This window comes from Phalacrocorax carbo, chromosome 1, assembly GCF_963921805.1.
Source record: "Phalacrocorax carbo chromosome 1, bPhaCar2.1, whole genome shotgun sequence".
NCBI classification, from domain to species: Eukaryota; Metazoa; Chordata; class Aves; order Suliformes; family Phalacrocoracidae; genus Phalacrocorax; species Phalacrocorax carbo.
In genome coordinates, this window is record NC_087513.1 from 194,817,306 (window position 1) to 194,832,054 (window position 14,749).

Genomic DNA, 14,749 nt, shown 5'->3' on the forward strand with positions numbered 1-14,749 from the left:
AAGGCTGTCCTGAAGGGACTGCTAGCTAAAACGAGTTTTGCCAAACAACCTGGCCTGTACTCAGACACTTGTGTTCATGAGCAACATGATCTTCAGCACAGATGGACCTAGCAAGAAACCTAATGGGGGCCTGGACAATATCCTCCTGTCGAGCAACAGGAAGCTCCCACAGGCTTAAATTCCGTTCTTCACCACGTCCAAATAAATGTTAACAGATGGCTGAGTGACCTGAACAGACCCTCCTGTCTAGCAGCTCATTTGCATGTAATCCTCACAAGACTGTTTTTGCTTTACCTTGTGACAAACAAAATACCATCACAGGATGAATCAGACTTTGGACCTGGATAGGTTGAGGAGAAGGACAATACCCTCTACAGTTGATCTCAGGCCAGAGCCGCACATTTTTTTAATCACTATCTGTGTGTCTCTGAGAGCAGGCCTACATGCCAGACCCAACAAGCTCACTATTTGAAGTAAATGATCAAGGCCGCTGAGCTTCTGCATTGGGTTGATCCTATGCTAAGAGACACATGACAGGCCGGTGTTGTTCCTAAATTTGTGACTGAATGACATGTCACATGCCGGTAAAACAAACTAAAGCTTTAGTCCAGATCATATGACCCATGTTACAGTTAATCTGACTACAAATCAGTTCATGAAGGAACTGAATATTCAGTAAGTTATTAAACTGCACTTGTTTTAAGAGAAAAGCTACATCAGGGAACCTTTGTAGTTTTGATGTACTTGTAGAAAATACAACTTTTTGCAATACTTGTAACTGAAAAGCAGTATTTAATACTGAAAGAAGGTCCTTTGAGCTTCTACACCCCAACTATATCATCTCTCCTTGTTGTACCACACCTGTAAAGAGGCCAGAATCATCTCAGTGTCTTAAGATGACAGGGCACCGATAAGAACACAGAGAGCAGGAGTACTGTGGTGTCCATTCCAAAGCACCCCACCTCAAAGCAGAGAGAAATGAGTCTGCATAACCCAACAAGCAGCTACCATCAGTGAGCAGACAAGGCTTCTGTAGGTTGCACAGGAAAACACATCCTGAAGTTTTACAGCTCCAGTGCCAGCACCTGGAAGCTCCCTCCATTGTGTACATCAAGGAGGGCAGAGATCATACCTAAGCAGCACAACTGAGGATCTGTACCAGCATGACCTTTCTCATAAGAGCCAAAGCATGTGCTCCAGCAGCTGTACCAACAGAGGCGCAGTTCACCACACCCTTCCCAACACACCGCACCAGCTACATCAGACTTGGAGAGAATGAGATGTATTAACTGGACACCATCTGTTGGCTAACAAACATCACTTTTACCCACCCTGTCAAGCCAAGACAGTGCGTAGAAAGGGAGCAGCTATAATAAAATCTCTAAAACATTTCAGCTAAGACCGGACAAGTTGGCAGAGCAGACACGACCCACAGCCTTCTCCTCGGCCTGAGAGCAGGGCCATGTCAGCCCCCCGGGCAGGCTGACCCCACGGCCCCCGGCTGAGCTCCGGCCAGCAGCACCTGCAGCACCGGGCTCACTACTACCCTGTGAAACAAGGCCGAAAAGAAATGTTCTCCTTCCCTAACCGGCAACAACAAACTCTCTGTCCCAGTAAACACCGAGCAACAGCAGCGTTTGGCACGCTGCTACTCGGGGGTGAAACCACCGAACTGCTGATTTCTCATGGTTTCTAGCAGCGACCCCACGGGTGCTAACCCCGGGGGGAAGGCCCTTCTCCTGCCCCGGCTGAGGGCTGGCCGCCGGCCGCGCAGGAGGCCGCGACCCCTCGTCCTTGCGTGACCGGGGGGGGGGGTTCCCCCCTGGGCCCGGCGGCCCGCCCAGGCCCTGCCGGCAGCGCCAGGCCGCGGGCCCGCCTGCCGCAGCGCCCCGCCCGCGGGCCGCGCCGGGCTGAGGGACACCGAGCAGCCGCCGCCCACACCGCGGCGGCACGGCGGCGGCCAGCTGCGTCCTCCCGGCGGCCCGCGGGGGGCGGCGGCGGCGGGGGACACTCCTCCGCGGCCGTCCGCCTCGTCCCGCCTCTCGGTGTCGCGCACCGCCGGCTCTGCGTGACCTCGGCCGGGGTCCGGCGGGCGGAGGTAGGCGGCGGCGGGTCGGGGGGCACTGCCGGCGCCGCTCGGGGCCGGGTCGGGGCTTGTCCTTGATGTGGCCTCCCGGGCAGGTGCAGCCAAGGCGGAGCGTGCCGGCAGGTCAGCTGTTTTCCTTTCACTTCGTAATTGTGTGTTGTTTTCTGGTACACAGGATTAAACGCCCAAAACGCCAGAAATGAGGAAGGTTTTGTGCGTGGAGCCCGTCATTTTCATCTACACGTTCGCCTCTTCCTTGACGAGCCCGCTGGTGCAGCAGTTCATCTACCGGCGGCTGTGGGAGGGAGAGTACAACTCCACTTTCGTAAGCGATAGCAACGCCAGTCACTGTGAGCAGAATAAAAGCAGCCCGACTTATATCAAGCAGAAGGTAGGAGGGCAGAAAAAAATACAGTTGTAAATAAACTTGCAGCCATTGGGTGCTGTCTCAGCATAACCTCCTTCTGTATAACCTTACTTAACCTTTCATATATAGAAAAGCAGTAGTTTTGTGAGCTGCTGTCCCTTTACTCATTGCTCTTGTGTTGCGCTGTGGGTGGTTCTGGTGCGTTAATGACAGAGATTTCTCTCCAGGAAGATGCTGAGCTAAATTCATATTCAGATTGGGATTGGCCTGACATTACAACGGGTACCACTGAAGGCTCCTCCTTCCAGCAGGAGTTGTGCATGTGTTTATGAGCCATTAGTTGTTTCTGTGACTTCCAGCGTGCCCTGTGACTATGTAAACTTTAGTAAACATCTGGCAATTTTCAGGAAAAAGATCTAGCTAGGAATACATTTATTTCTGAAGAATAAAAAGTATGAAGAATGGAGGGGGGTTAAGACAAACATTTTTGTATTTTTAAAATGTGAAAAATCATTTAAGTGATCTTTGCACAATTAAACATAACTCATGATTTACCATTTATAGCAGTGCTAGTCTGCCTTGTTGAAATATAAAGATGGCAAGATGACAGCATCCCATGGTCAATTACATTTTTAGCACTTTTTCATAGCTGGCACGCCAGATAGCTAGTTGTTGGTAAGAACCTTTTCCCTTGCACTTCCAGTGCAGTTTTAATGCTACACTTAAACAGAACTAACTGTGGGCTGCCAGCAGAAGAGATTACAATAATCCATTTTCCTTTCCTTGTCTGGATGTCTCACCTGCATTTTGATACCATGTTTGTTACTGTAGGATAAGAATGTGAAATGTTCTAAACACCCATTAATTTCAGTGGAACCCAGCCTCTGCACTGAGTAATAATCCTGTGTATGGGGAAAAGAGTAGATCCAGTAACGCAGTTCCAATCCCTTTGCTGAGGATATGTGAAGTAGGTGTTCTGGATTTTCCAAGACCATCCTGACTGACTTATGTTTACAGGTGCTGTAAATTTTGCTGTCAGAAGTGTTTCCAACAGGCCCCGTTTGGTATTAACTTTTAGAAGAACACCTCCCTTAATAGTTAATTTAGTATACCTCCTTCCATTCTGAGAATGGAGAAGCTTTTTACTAACCTCAGTTATTTCAAAGCAAAATGTAGAAGGAGATTGAAGACAGAAATCACTTGGCACCTGCAAAAAAAGTACATTTCAAAATGGAAAGTCTTTGCAGCATTTAGATTAATTATTTCTTACAATTTGAAGGTAAATAGTAATTTTTTAATAAAATTAGTTCAAAAGTATTTGAATACAAGCTGAAGCATTCCAGTCACTGGCTTGGATAATCTTTTTTTTTTAGCTCAGAAAGAGCTATATTATTAATCATTAAACATCATTTATCATCCTGTTTGTTTATTATCCAATTCATGCATTTTCCTTTGCTACTCAGCAATATTTTTTAGTTTTATGAGCCTGTCGCTCTACCATGTTCTGTATATTGTTCAGCCTCAGGCACTACACTTCTCTCTCAATATAATCCTTATATAAGTGAATTGCTTCTTCATTTTCATTCTTTTATTTTGAAATCTGTCACTTTAAGAACTATTTCTGTCCACCATGAGCATTTTTTCAGAGTAGAGAGAATTTGCAGATTAAAAAACTAGACCTTTTTCTTGAAATATATGTAGTTCCGTTGATTTTAGTAGAGTTACATGACTTTAAAGCAGCTGCAGGTTTGACCTATCATTTTATGTATTCCTTCTCATTGACTTTATGAAAACATGAAGTGGGCAGTTGAGTGCTTTACACTCTAAATGGATTTTTCTGTACTTTTGTCTTTTAGTCGTCTTTTCAGTAGACATCAAGTAATTTATTTCTGCAAGGTTATGGTCATTTGCGGTATCTGGATGTGTAGCCAAGTTCCTGATATTACACATCTACTTCCAACAATGAAACCCAAGACTTTGTTGTTTTATTCCTCAGTTTAGCGCTTCATTATGATTTGGCAGTAGTATTTGTATTGTATGGCTAGCGTGGGTTGAGATGATATGTAATAACTTCTAGTTTTATTTCTAACGTATTAGCATCTCTTTGACGCTCATGTCTTTGAACCTGATGATGTTAGTGAAGAAGCAATGCCTGTGACTACATAGAGTTCTCTCTGTCAGCCAGGGAGGAATTAAAGATCGGAATATCATTTTCCATCTCGGTTTGTTTGATCTTCATGGTTTTGACCCTTCGAGGGTGACTACAGTGCTGGCCAGTGGACAGGACATCATGAATCCTAAGGTAGTCAGACACCATAAAGGAAGAAAGTAAGAGACTCCCAAGTGTTGAGGTTCTTGAGGCCTTTCCGTGTGGGCCTCGGAGTCAGCTGAATTTTCCTCTTGCAGTAAAAGGTACCTTGTAAACAAAGAGATTGAACTAGAAACTCATGGTCTTTGCCTGTAAATACAAACATGAATTTATAAAGGATGCAGCAGCTTTTAAAATTGCCCAAAGTACGTTCCTGAAAATTCTAGGGTTTTTTTCATCTTTTGGATGCTACTCAGTGGGGGTTATGTTAGCTACAGAGGAAACACCTGAAACATGGAGTGTAGATGGCTTGAATATGGCTGAGAATGGCTCGGGAAGACTTACATGGCTGTACCTGCTACTGACTGAAGAGTGCAACCCCTGCCCAAGTCAGTGTGATACCTCAGAAAACTTGAAGAAAAGTTTCAGAGTGACTTTAATCTCTGTATCTGAAAGTTTATTTTACAAAGGGCTTGTGCGAATGAAGTTACTTCCTTTTCTCCTGCTGCTTTTCTGTCTGATCAGGTGGTTGTCTCTGAACGGGCTGCTGTGGCTGCTGTCTGTCTAGCCTGCATCGATGCACTGAAAGCCTGATCTGTATTAGTGTCATTTAGCAGCTGGCTTCATAACAAGACAGTCTTTTTTTTCTTTGACTTTCTTTAGTTCTTTTTTCTACAGCCATTCATCTTCTGTTAACTGTTTGGTTTTTAGCTACATTTGATTTTTGTACTTTGTCAGAAAGAACTCAGAAATTTTTCCCATAATGGGTGTTTAATGGACAGTTTCTGAACTCAGAGCTTTCCAGTGTTTCAAAAATTAGTTAATTCACGTATCTGTGAGTCAGTATAGTTTTTAATGCTGTGTTTCATATTTGGGGTTGTGGTGGTTGTTATTATTAACATTGGGCACTGGGATGTCAGGGCAAATCCTGATCTGTTTACTTGCACAATGGGCTAGTCAGTGAATTGTTTCTTTGTTACCCTCTCGGTAGGATTATTTAGGAAGAAAAATGATCTACTCTGAGTAGGGAGCATGGGATGTGTTCCTCAATCAAAGACTGTTTTAATACTGATTTCTAAGAGATGAAAATAGGCCTGGTATCCTTTGCCATACCCTGTGCTGAAGGAGGTACTTACAGTATAAGCACCGGCTCTTGTAAATGCATGTTCAAAAGAATTGTTCTCTTGTCTCCATTGAAACTTGTCTGTCAAGAGCACTAGAAAGACTGTATATTAAGAAATAAGTGCTGGCTTAAAATTTAACACGAGATGTTTGAGGAATATTGAAGGAAAAATTACAAAAGCGGGAGTCTTTGAATATGCAGTTCCTTTGTATTAGTGATTACTGTAATATGCATTCTTATAAACATACAATAATATACTGTATTTTATTATAGAATAATATATTATAACATCATATAAATTTATAAAATGATACTGTATTATGTTTTATAATAATATAATTTATGATCTATAAACATGTACTGTGCTACTCATTATATTTCATGCTAATCATTATGCAAGTGTAAACATAATTACAGATTATGGGGTTTTTTTACAATGTATTATAGCATTTACAATTATTTTTGTTTTCTTTTTGCAGGAAGTTCAAGAAAAAGCCTCTGTTTTTAATATGCAGTTGGACTTAACTGGGGCAGTTCCCAGCCTTATAGTTGCCTTTGTCATTGTAGCTAACGGGGATCGCCAGGGACGCAAAAGGTCTTTAGTTTTACCATCAGTGGGAGCTTTGATTGCTAATATTTGCCTCACTCTAATATCATATTTTTCCTTGTCACTCTCCATCCTATTTGCGGTTGCATTTATTACTGGTCTGTTTGGGAGTATGGCAACTTTCCTTGGAGGAGGCTTTGCTTTTATAGCAGACGTGTGTCACGATGAGCAGCAGAAGACAACGCGAATAGCTGTGGTGGATTTGATTTTTGGCGTTGTATCTGGATTGGCAGGACTGTCATCTGGCTACTTCCTGAGAGGAATAGGCTTTACATGGACATTTGTGACAGCAAGTCTCCTTCATGTCATTAATATTATCTATATTATATTTTTTCTGGAAGATACAATAGGCGTATCTGAATTCCAGCACCAGGCACCAGCGTCTTGTAAAGAACTTCTTAGAGAGACATTTTCTGGAGTGTACATGCTTTTTAAAACTGCCCCTTATAAAAAGAGAATTTTAATCACTGTGTTACTTTTTACATTTATGACTTATTTGTTTACTATGGTTGGTGGGAGTTCGCTTTTTACACTGTATGAACTGGATGAGCCACTCTGCTGGAATGAAGTATACATTGGATATGGAGCAGCTGCATTCACTTCCGTCTCTCTGACCAGTTTTTTAGGAGTATACTTATTTTCCAAATGTCTCAAAGACATTTATATTGTCTTTATTGGAATATTTTCTTACATTGGAGGAATGGTCATGGCTGCCTTTGCCAAAACTACCCTGCTCATGTTTTTAGGTGAGTTCAGAATCAGTCGTTCCATGGTCAACAATATGTATGAAAATACTGCAATGTTATCTGTAGTGAGTGCAGTTGGTAGGTATTGGACGGACCATCTTGAAAGGGTCATAGAGAGATCAAATATACAAGGTTGCATATACAAGATCGAGAGAGGTTATCCTCCCCCTCTACTCTGCCCTAGTGAGACCACATTTGGAGTACTGTGTCCAGTTTTGGGCCCCCCAGTTTAAGGAGGATGTGGAACTGCTTGAGCAGGTCCAGCGGAGAGTTACCAAGATGATCGGGGACTGGAGCATCTCCCTTATGAGGAAAGGCTGAGAGACTTGGGTTTCTTCAGCCTGGAGAAGACTGAGGGGGGATCTCGTCAATACCTATAAATATCTAAAGGGTGGGTGTCAAAAGGACGGGGCTGGACTGTTTTCAGTGGTGCCCACAACAGGACACGGGGCAATGGGCACAAGTTGGAACACAGGAAGTTCCACCTGAACATGAGAAAAAACTTCTTTCCTGTGAGGGTGTCAGAGCAGTGGAACAGGCTGCCCAGGGAGGCTGTGGAGTTTCCTTCCCTGGAGACATTCAAAACCCGCCTGGTTGTGTTCCTGTGCCCCCTGCTCTGGGTGTCCCTGCTCAAGCAGGGGGTTGGACAAGATGATCTCCAGAGGTCCCTTCCAACCCCTACCATTCTGTGATTCTGCATCAGGCTGATTTATGATTTAATTAAAGTGTGTGGAGAGTGAGTGGAGTTACTTGCTTATGATTTGGTTTTAGTGCAATACAGATATATTGGATTTATTAATTTCTCTGTGTTTGGATAACTGTGTCTCAGTGTACTTCCAGTTTGATTGTTCTGTTGCCTTTTACTCTTTGGGGAACTGAGCACTCAAAAGTATGTGACTAATCCATTTGCAATGTATTTGTAAAATCCTGGGGTTTTATTACTTCAGTGTCTCATGACAGATTCATTGCTTTACAGTAAGAGTGCCATCTTTGCTCTGCTTTATGCCTATTCCTGTTCTCCGATCCATGCTGTCAAAAGTGGTTCTCACTGGTGAACAGGGTGAGTAGAATTTGTTTTTAAACAATACAATAATATGGTACTTCAGAACCGAGAGGCACCAAGATTACCTATAAGCAAACAGATATTTACTGGTATTTTAAGACTGCTTTTCTTTAAAGTTCCATATAATATGACCCTATGTCATTATATTAATGGCTTTTGATTCTGAATTTACTATAAACAATATTGTGTTTAACAACTACTGCATGTTTCAACCTTCAAAGGAGATACTGCTCTAAAAACAAAGACCATGGGGAACATAGAGCAGAGGAATGCTCAGGATTTACACAGGTGTGATTTCACAAGTGCTTCTACATTCACAAGATTTTGACATGCAAAGAGTTACACTTCTGTTACTTGTCAATGTCACACTTAATAATTTGGAAGTGTAAGCAGTGGGTGGTCAGCCTGCAAAGCACTTGAAAACAATTAAAGACTTGGCTCCTGAGCTATATACCTGGCTTCACGGGTGCCCGTCGCTACTTAAACGTGTCCTAAAAGATACAACATATTACCTCCCAAAGTGCTTTCTATATGGAACACAATAAAAAGCATGTGAGGCCTCAAAATGTGGCTCTAATATCCCATATTTTGCTGTAACCAGATTTTTGAGAGCATATACTTTCTAGAAGCGTTCACCTGATGTATCTTTATACTTTAAAAAAGATCTCTTTGTACTGAACTATGCTAAATACACCTCCATTTTTGCAGTTTCTTGGCATTCTTCGGGGCTTTAACTACTTAAGTAGTTTGATGCAGGAGTCAGATTGCCTCTTGGCATCCTTTTCTGCTTACCTTTTGTGATTTTGTTTATGGTCTCATGAATACGAATGTGGCTTGGGAAAATGTACTCAACAAGACACTGACGGGAGAGACTGCCATGCCAATGGGTAGCTCAGTGCAAAAGAGGTTGCCTCTTCCCTTCCAGAAATGAGAAGGAGATGGTTATGTGCTAAATCAGCGGTCTTTGTTGGATCAGAGCCTTTTTTGTATAAGGGTGAAGATTAGAGAAGGAAGAAGCCAGAAGGGGAAGAGTGAGAATCAAAAGGAGAATTGGAAGGGGCAAAGGACGGTTAGTGAGGGTGAACAGTTTGAACTTCATCTGATAACCAGATTCAAGAAAGGTATGGTGACAGAACAGTAGCAAAGAAAAATAGTTTCCATCAGGAAAATGTTTTTTGGGTTTTGGTGGTTTGTTTTTATTTTTTCATTTAAAAAAGTTTTTTTGTAGGTGTCCCTACAGAAGACACTTTCATAGCAAAGACGTATGATACTTGGGGTGCTTGTTACTTGCATACTTGCTAAAATACTGTGGATAGGTAGATCTTTCAAAACAAGTTTTAAAACTTTAGTACTTTGAAGGGGTTTTGGTTTTATTTTGTTTTGTTTGTAATCCACCTGTTTATTTTTGACAGGTGCTGTGTTTGCTTGTATTGCCTGTTTAGAAGTGGTGACCGGCACTATTTCACTTTCAGTTTTTAATATTGTCTATGCAGCTACTGTTGCATGGTTTTCAGGCTTTAGCTTCCTCTTATCAGCAGGCCTTTGTCTAATTCCACTGGCTGTCCTGTGGTAAGTACAGATCAGGGGGGTGCTTCTGACTGCTTTTGCCAGTAATTCATGTTTTGACGTGAGTCGAAGCCAAATGGTTTAGTGCAGTAGTTCTCAAACCTCAGAGTTTTCTGCTGTGCTCTAGTAGCTCTAGTTTCACACTTTTTCTGTCTTCAGCACCTACCCCATACACCTTTGCTGGAGATTTCACATCGTGAATCCCACTCTGGCCCTGATCCAGCTACCGCCCCTCAGCTGCATGCTGTGAACTTGTCACCTAATTAATTCCCCCAAACTGAAATCTACCCTGAATGTACTACTAGTGAGATACACCGTACTCTGGGCTGCACGTGTGCGCCTTCCTTTGGTTTGAGACCTCTACAGGTGCCCCTGAGGGAAGCCTTTCACACAGAACAAAAGTAACAGATTACTTGAAAGGCATGAGCTTAGTTCTGCAGTCTGAGCTCTTCTAGATGCTAATGGAAGTTGTAAACATGACCCATCACCTAGGGAACTTAATGGAAAGTTATCTGTCCTGGCTTTTGGTCATGGGTATCTTGTGACCCAGTGCCATCAAAGTCTGTAAAAGATCTGCACTAACTTTAAGGCTTCTAGACATGTTTAAAAAATATGCCTCTGTAGTATTCGTATCTAATCATATCTAGTGAACATCTAGTAATACTGACTGCGAAAGATCATTATTCACGAGTATTCACAAAAGCTCACTTCACTGGGCATTCTTTCCAATATAAATTATATCTTTTTAGGGTGTTGGAACGTAGATCTAAATGACAGAAGGGTCACTTTTCATTAGATATATTCATATTTGTGGGGGGGAAAGGTCTTAAGAGGGTGGTACCCTTGCTGGAGACTTGTATCTTTTTTCCTAATGCTTAGACTTTACCTGAGTCACCTTTTACCTCTACATCAGCTGCATTTTAAGTTTTAAATAGGCAGTGATAATGCTGTAGATGTAGAACATTTCACATAATTTCAAGTCTGTGCCTGCCTGACTACAGTGTTTTACTCAGTCTGTTCTGAGAAGCTGCATTAATGATAACTCAAGACTAAGGTAGTGATGGGTCTCAGACCTGAGGGAATTGAAGCAAAGGGGTCTTATGTGTGTGTAGAGAATGCTTTTCAGTAAAGTAATGAAAAAGTGAGGAATTCAGTTACGTTATCAAAGGCCCAGTAAATACTTCTGTTTTATCAAATATTAGTTTTAGTTCAGTTCAGAGCTGTATGGTAGAGGATGTTTCTATTAAGGAAGCACTCTCTTCTGTGCAGAAGGCGACAGATATTTACTGTCAATTAGTCCATCCTGGAATCGGGACTGTAGACCATCATCACCATGAATTTTTTTAAAGTTATTTTTCTTTTCCTTGTGTCATTAGTGTCTCAGATATCCCACCCTTTGAATAACCTTTCTCTAAAACCTTCCTTTCAAGAGTGTCGTGCAGTGTTACTATTTGAGGGCAGAAAGGGTAGCTGTTCCGGTCTGTAATAAATCAGGCATAGTAGTTCAGTACTTAGCAAAGACAGCACTAATGATATTGTCTAATTTGTGTAATAAGGGCAAGTATCATCATTGCTTTTGTTTACTAAGATACATCAACAGCTTTGTGCCACAGAAGATGGCTTTAACAAGCTGTTCAGTGTGTTTGTTGGTGCTGAATCAGCATGCTATACTTAACTATCTCAGCTAAAGGTATATGTCTTATCTGTGTCTTACAGCTGGCTTCTGTGCACAAGCTGGAATGGGGAGGACTTGGCTCTGCTTGCACCTGAAGAAGTATCCAGCATAGATAGCGTTGATAGCTGAACAAAGGATTCGCCTACCTGGGTCTTCTGATCTGACATGCAGCGGCAGAGACCATTATGTCATGCAGAGACCATAGAGATAACACAACAGTTGCAGATGCACTCTCAAAGTGGCCCTGCAGCAACAAGCACTAAATTGGTAGCACTCTTTATCCAGTCTCTTTTTAGCACTTGAATAAAGCTAGCTCTTATACTTAACTATGCAAATAGGCTGGCAATGGAGATATTAATGCTGCTTTCAGCATGAAGAAAAAAATAAGGTAGGATGATACTCTTTCCACTTACCCTTTCTCAAGTTTGAGAATGTCAGCTGTGGATTGTGATACATCTTGTATCATTCTAAGTGTGGTGACAGGGACAGATAAGCTTATCAACTCAGAGGGTGCTGGCAATTCTGCTGGAGCCAGCGGAGCTCATGCCAGCTGAGGGTGCGATCCACTGTGTACGTCTTAAAAAGCTGTCCTAATGGTGAAGCCCCCAAACCTGTGTAAAATTACTAAACTAAAAGGTACTTTTTTTCAGAAAGCAACCGAACTGGAGGCAGTACTTGCACATGCTCTAAGTAGACTTACTGCTCTGCAGTTACCGGAGAGTGTTTGTGCAAGTTTAATGTACGACGTGTGAACCTTGCTTGTGATTTAGTTCTTAAAATGGATTTTCACACAGAATTGTCATACTTAGAAAATTTCCAGCTTGCAGAGTGCGTGAAGTCAGGCCTGTGCATACATTTTGCAGAAGCCATATTGCACATTTATTTTTATCGTTTTCCGAATATGAGGGACTGCATACAGACACTCTGGTTTTTGTCCCATAGATATTTCCTGTTTTCTAGTTAAGTTGGCTGCACTTATCTTAAATGTTTCTTCTAGTGAAAGGCTGTAATAGTATTTTTTTTCAACGGATCTTTGATAATTTTTTTAACAACCTTGAAATGAGGTGACCAAATCTGAATCATGCATCCAATCATCTTGCAGTGAATACAGCATAATCTATGAGCATTTGAACGGCATTTATAATCTTCAAAGCACTTTACAAATGCTATTAAGAACCTCCCTCTATAATAGATGTTATCCTCCATGTTGCAGAGAGAGAGAGGAATCAACAGAGAGGACAAGTGACTTGACCAGGGCCACAGTGCAAACTGGTGAGAATGCCAAACCTACAAATCAGTCAGTTTCTACATTGACTGTTCATGTTTTTGCTAGAGGTCTTTAAGCAGAAATTATCCAGCGTGTTAGCGTCTGGAATGCACAACTGAGCAGAAGTATAAATGTAACACCATGTTAAGGACCGCTCCCGTGTGCTTTTTTCATAGAGAGTTTGACAGCCAATACTGTTCTGATCCCTGAAAATACAGGTGGGTTGTATGTGACTCTCTGCCCCAGAAACAGATTACGTAGAGAAATCCAAATAATGTGAAGTGGTAGATGTTAACAGAGGGAAAATACTAGGAACACAACTGTGATAAGGGAACTTGCACACAGCTCAGGATAAAAATGAATCATAGCTGTATAATCAGTGATTTACTTACAGCCATTAATATCCGTCATATGAACAGAGGACTTCTGGAGAACTTCTCAGTGGTATTCCACAAAAAAATATCAGTACCACATCGTGATGATACTATTGTAGATCCTTCTTGTTTGAAAAATAGTGTTGTTTCCAAGCTACGTATCGTGATCACAGAGAGGTTTGGAAGAAGGGTCAAATAAGTTAAAGGGAGTTTACACTATCCAGGAGTCCACTACCTACCTGTCACTTGGTGAAAACAGTGCTGTTTATCCAGGGCAGGGGGAACGAATATTTACAGAGCTAATAACTATAGCCAGCTCTTGCACTTTTGTCCTGAACTACCAAGGCTGATGTTGGCAGTTTAAAGATCATTAGCTTTTCCTAGCTAGTTTAGACACTAGCCAGTAAATAAAACTGCTTAACTCTCCTCCCTTGTGGTGCCCAAGTTGCTGCCAACTTCTTGGAGAAATAAGATGAGTTTTACAATAATCAGTGGGTCCAAAACATAATGAGTACTTGTTGAGAGATTAATAAAACACTGATGCAGTGGATTTCAGCACAAAGATTACATTGTCTTCCTTGCCTCTTCATTATGCAGTTATGTAAGGCTTTATGAAAGTAACTATTTCACACAAAATTGCCTGGAAAAAGTAAAGCAAATGAGGAAGGGCATTTGCCTTCGCTTTCTCTTCAATGCACACCTCTGCTAGCACTTGGAAGGTGGCAACAAAGCAAGCCAGTTCCGCAGTGGCATTCTGTTGGCCCAAATCAGAATGTGTGCCTGCAATTCAGGAATGGCTTCGTTAGGGTTTCATTTTGCTGCGCTTGCTGTTTGCACAGTATTTCTGGTAGACACAGTATTTGGAACTGGCTCTAAGTTTAGGTCAAAACACATGAAGGATATGAACTGTTTTTTAAAGTGCCTAGCACAGTGCAATTTGAGGAGATCAGATACATGCTTCAGATTATTAAATCAAAATCTTCCAAGTTTATAGTAGTTGCTCTATTTGTATATAAATGCAAGTTATTTTGTCAGAAATTAATAATGAAGTTTCGTTTTGTAAACTCTACGTTGTAAGTGTAGTTTTTGTGTTGGTTTTTGATGAATGACCAACAGGATGACCGGTGGAAGAATGTTTACGTGAACGGAAGCTGCAGCACTATGGTATCATCTATTTTTTGTGGTCTTAACAAACAGCAGTGCAGGAAGATGTGCTTTTGCCTCCCTCCTGCACTTTGGGGAGAAGAAGGGATGCTGCCCAGAACATCAGCACCGAGAGGAGGCAGGGACAGCACTGCTGTCAGCAAGAAGTCAGCATGGGGGCTTCTGTTGCAGCTGTCTGTCTAGGAGAGCTGGCAAGTGCCTCCTTGCCCAGGTTGGGTCCAGTGCGGGACCAAGGCAGGGTCTGTCCCAGCTGCACTTGTCAGCACACCTTGCATGGCGTGTCTTCACGGTTGCTGCTTGCAGCGCCTGCCTTAGAGAATGAGGCTTCTATGAAATAGGGAGAAGGGGCTGGGCCAGGAAGACCAGTCCCCAGCCCAACCCACTGGAACACTGAGCAAATGCA

General features: G+C 42.2%; 1 protein-coding gene across 1 annotated transcript; it reads left to right on the forward strand.

Annotated features, from left to right (window-relative positions):
* The first annotated feature begins 1,933 nt into the window (after positions 1–1,933).
* Positions 1,934–14,251, forward strand: SLC46A3 (solute carrier family 46 member 3). Its single transcript, XM_064441084.1, has 6 exons — positions 1,934–2,098; positions 2,262–2,477; positions 6,364–7,237; positions 8,214–8,297; positions 9,713–9,869; positions 11,583–14,251. The coding sequence occupies exons 2-6, from the start codon at positions 2,286–2,288 to the stop codon at positions 11,668–11,670; spliced, it is 1,395 nt and encodes a 464-aa protein (XP_064297154.1). The 5' UTR covers positions 1,934–2,098; positions 2,262–2,285; the 3' UTR covers positions 11,671–14,251.
* Positions 14,252–14,749: the final 498 nt, after the last annotated feature.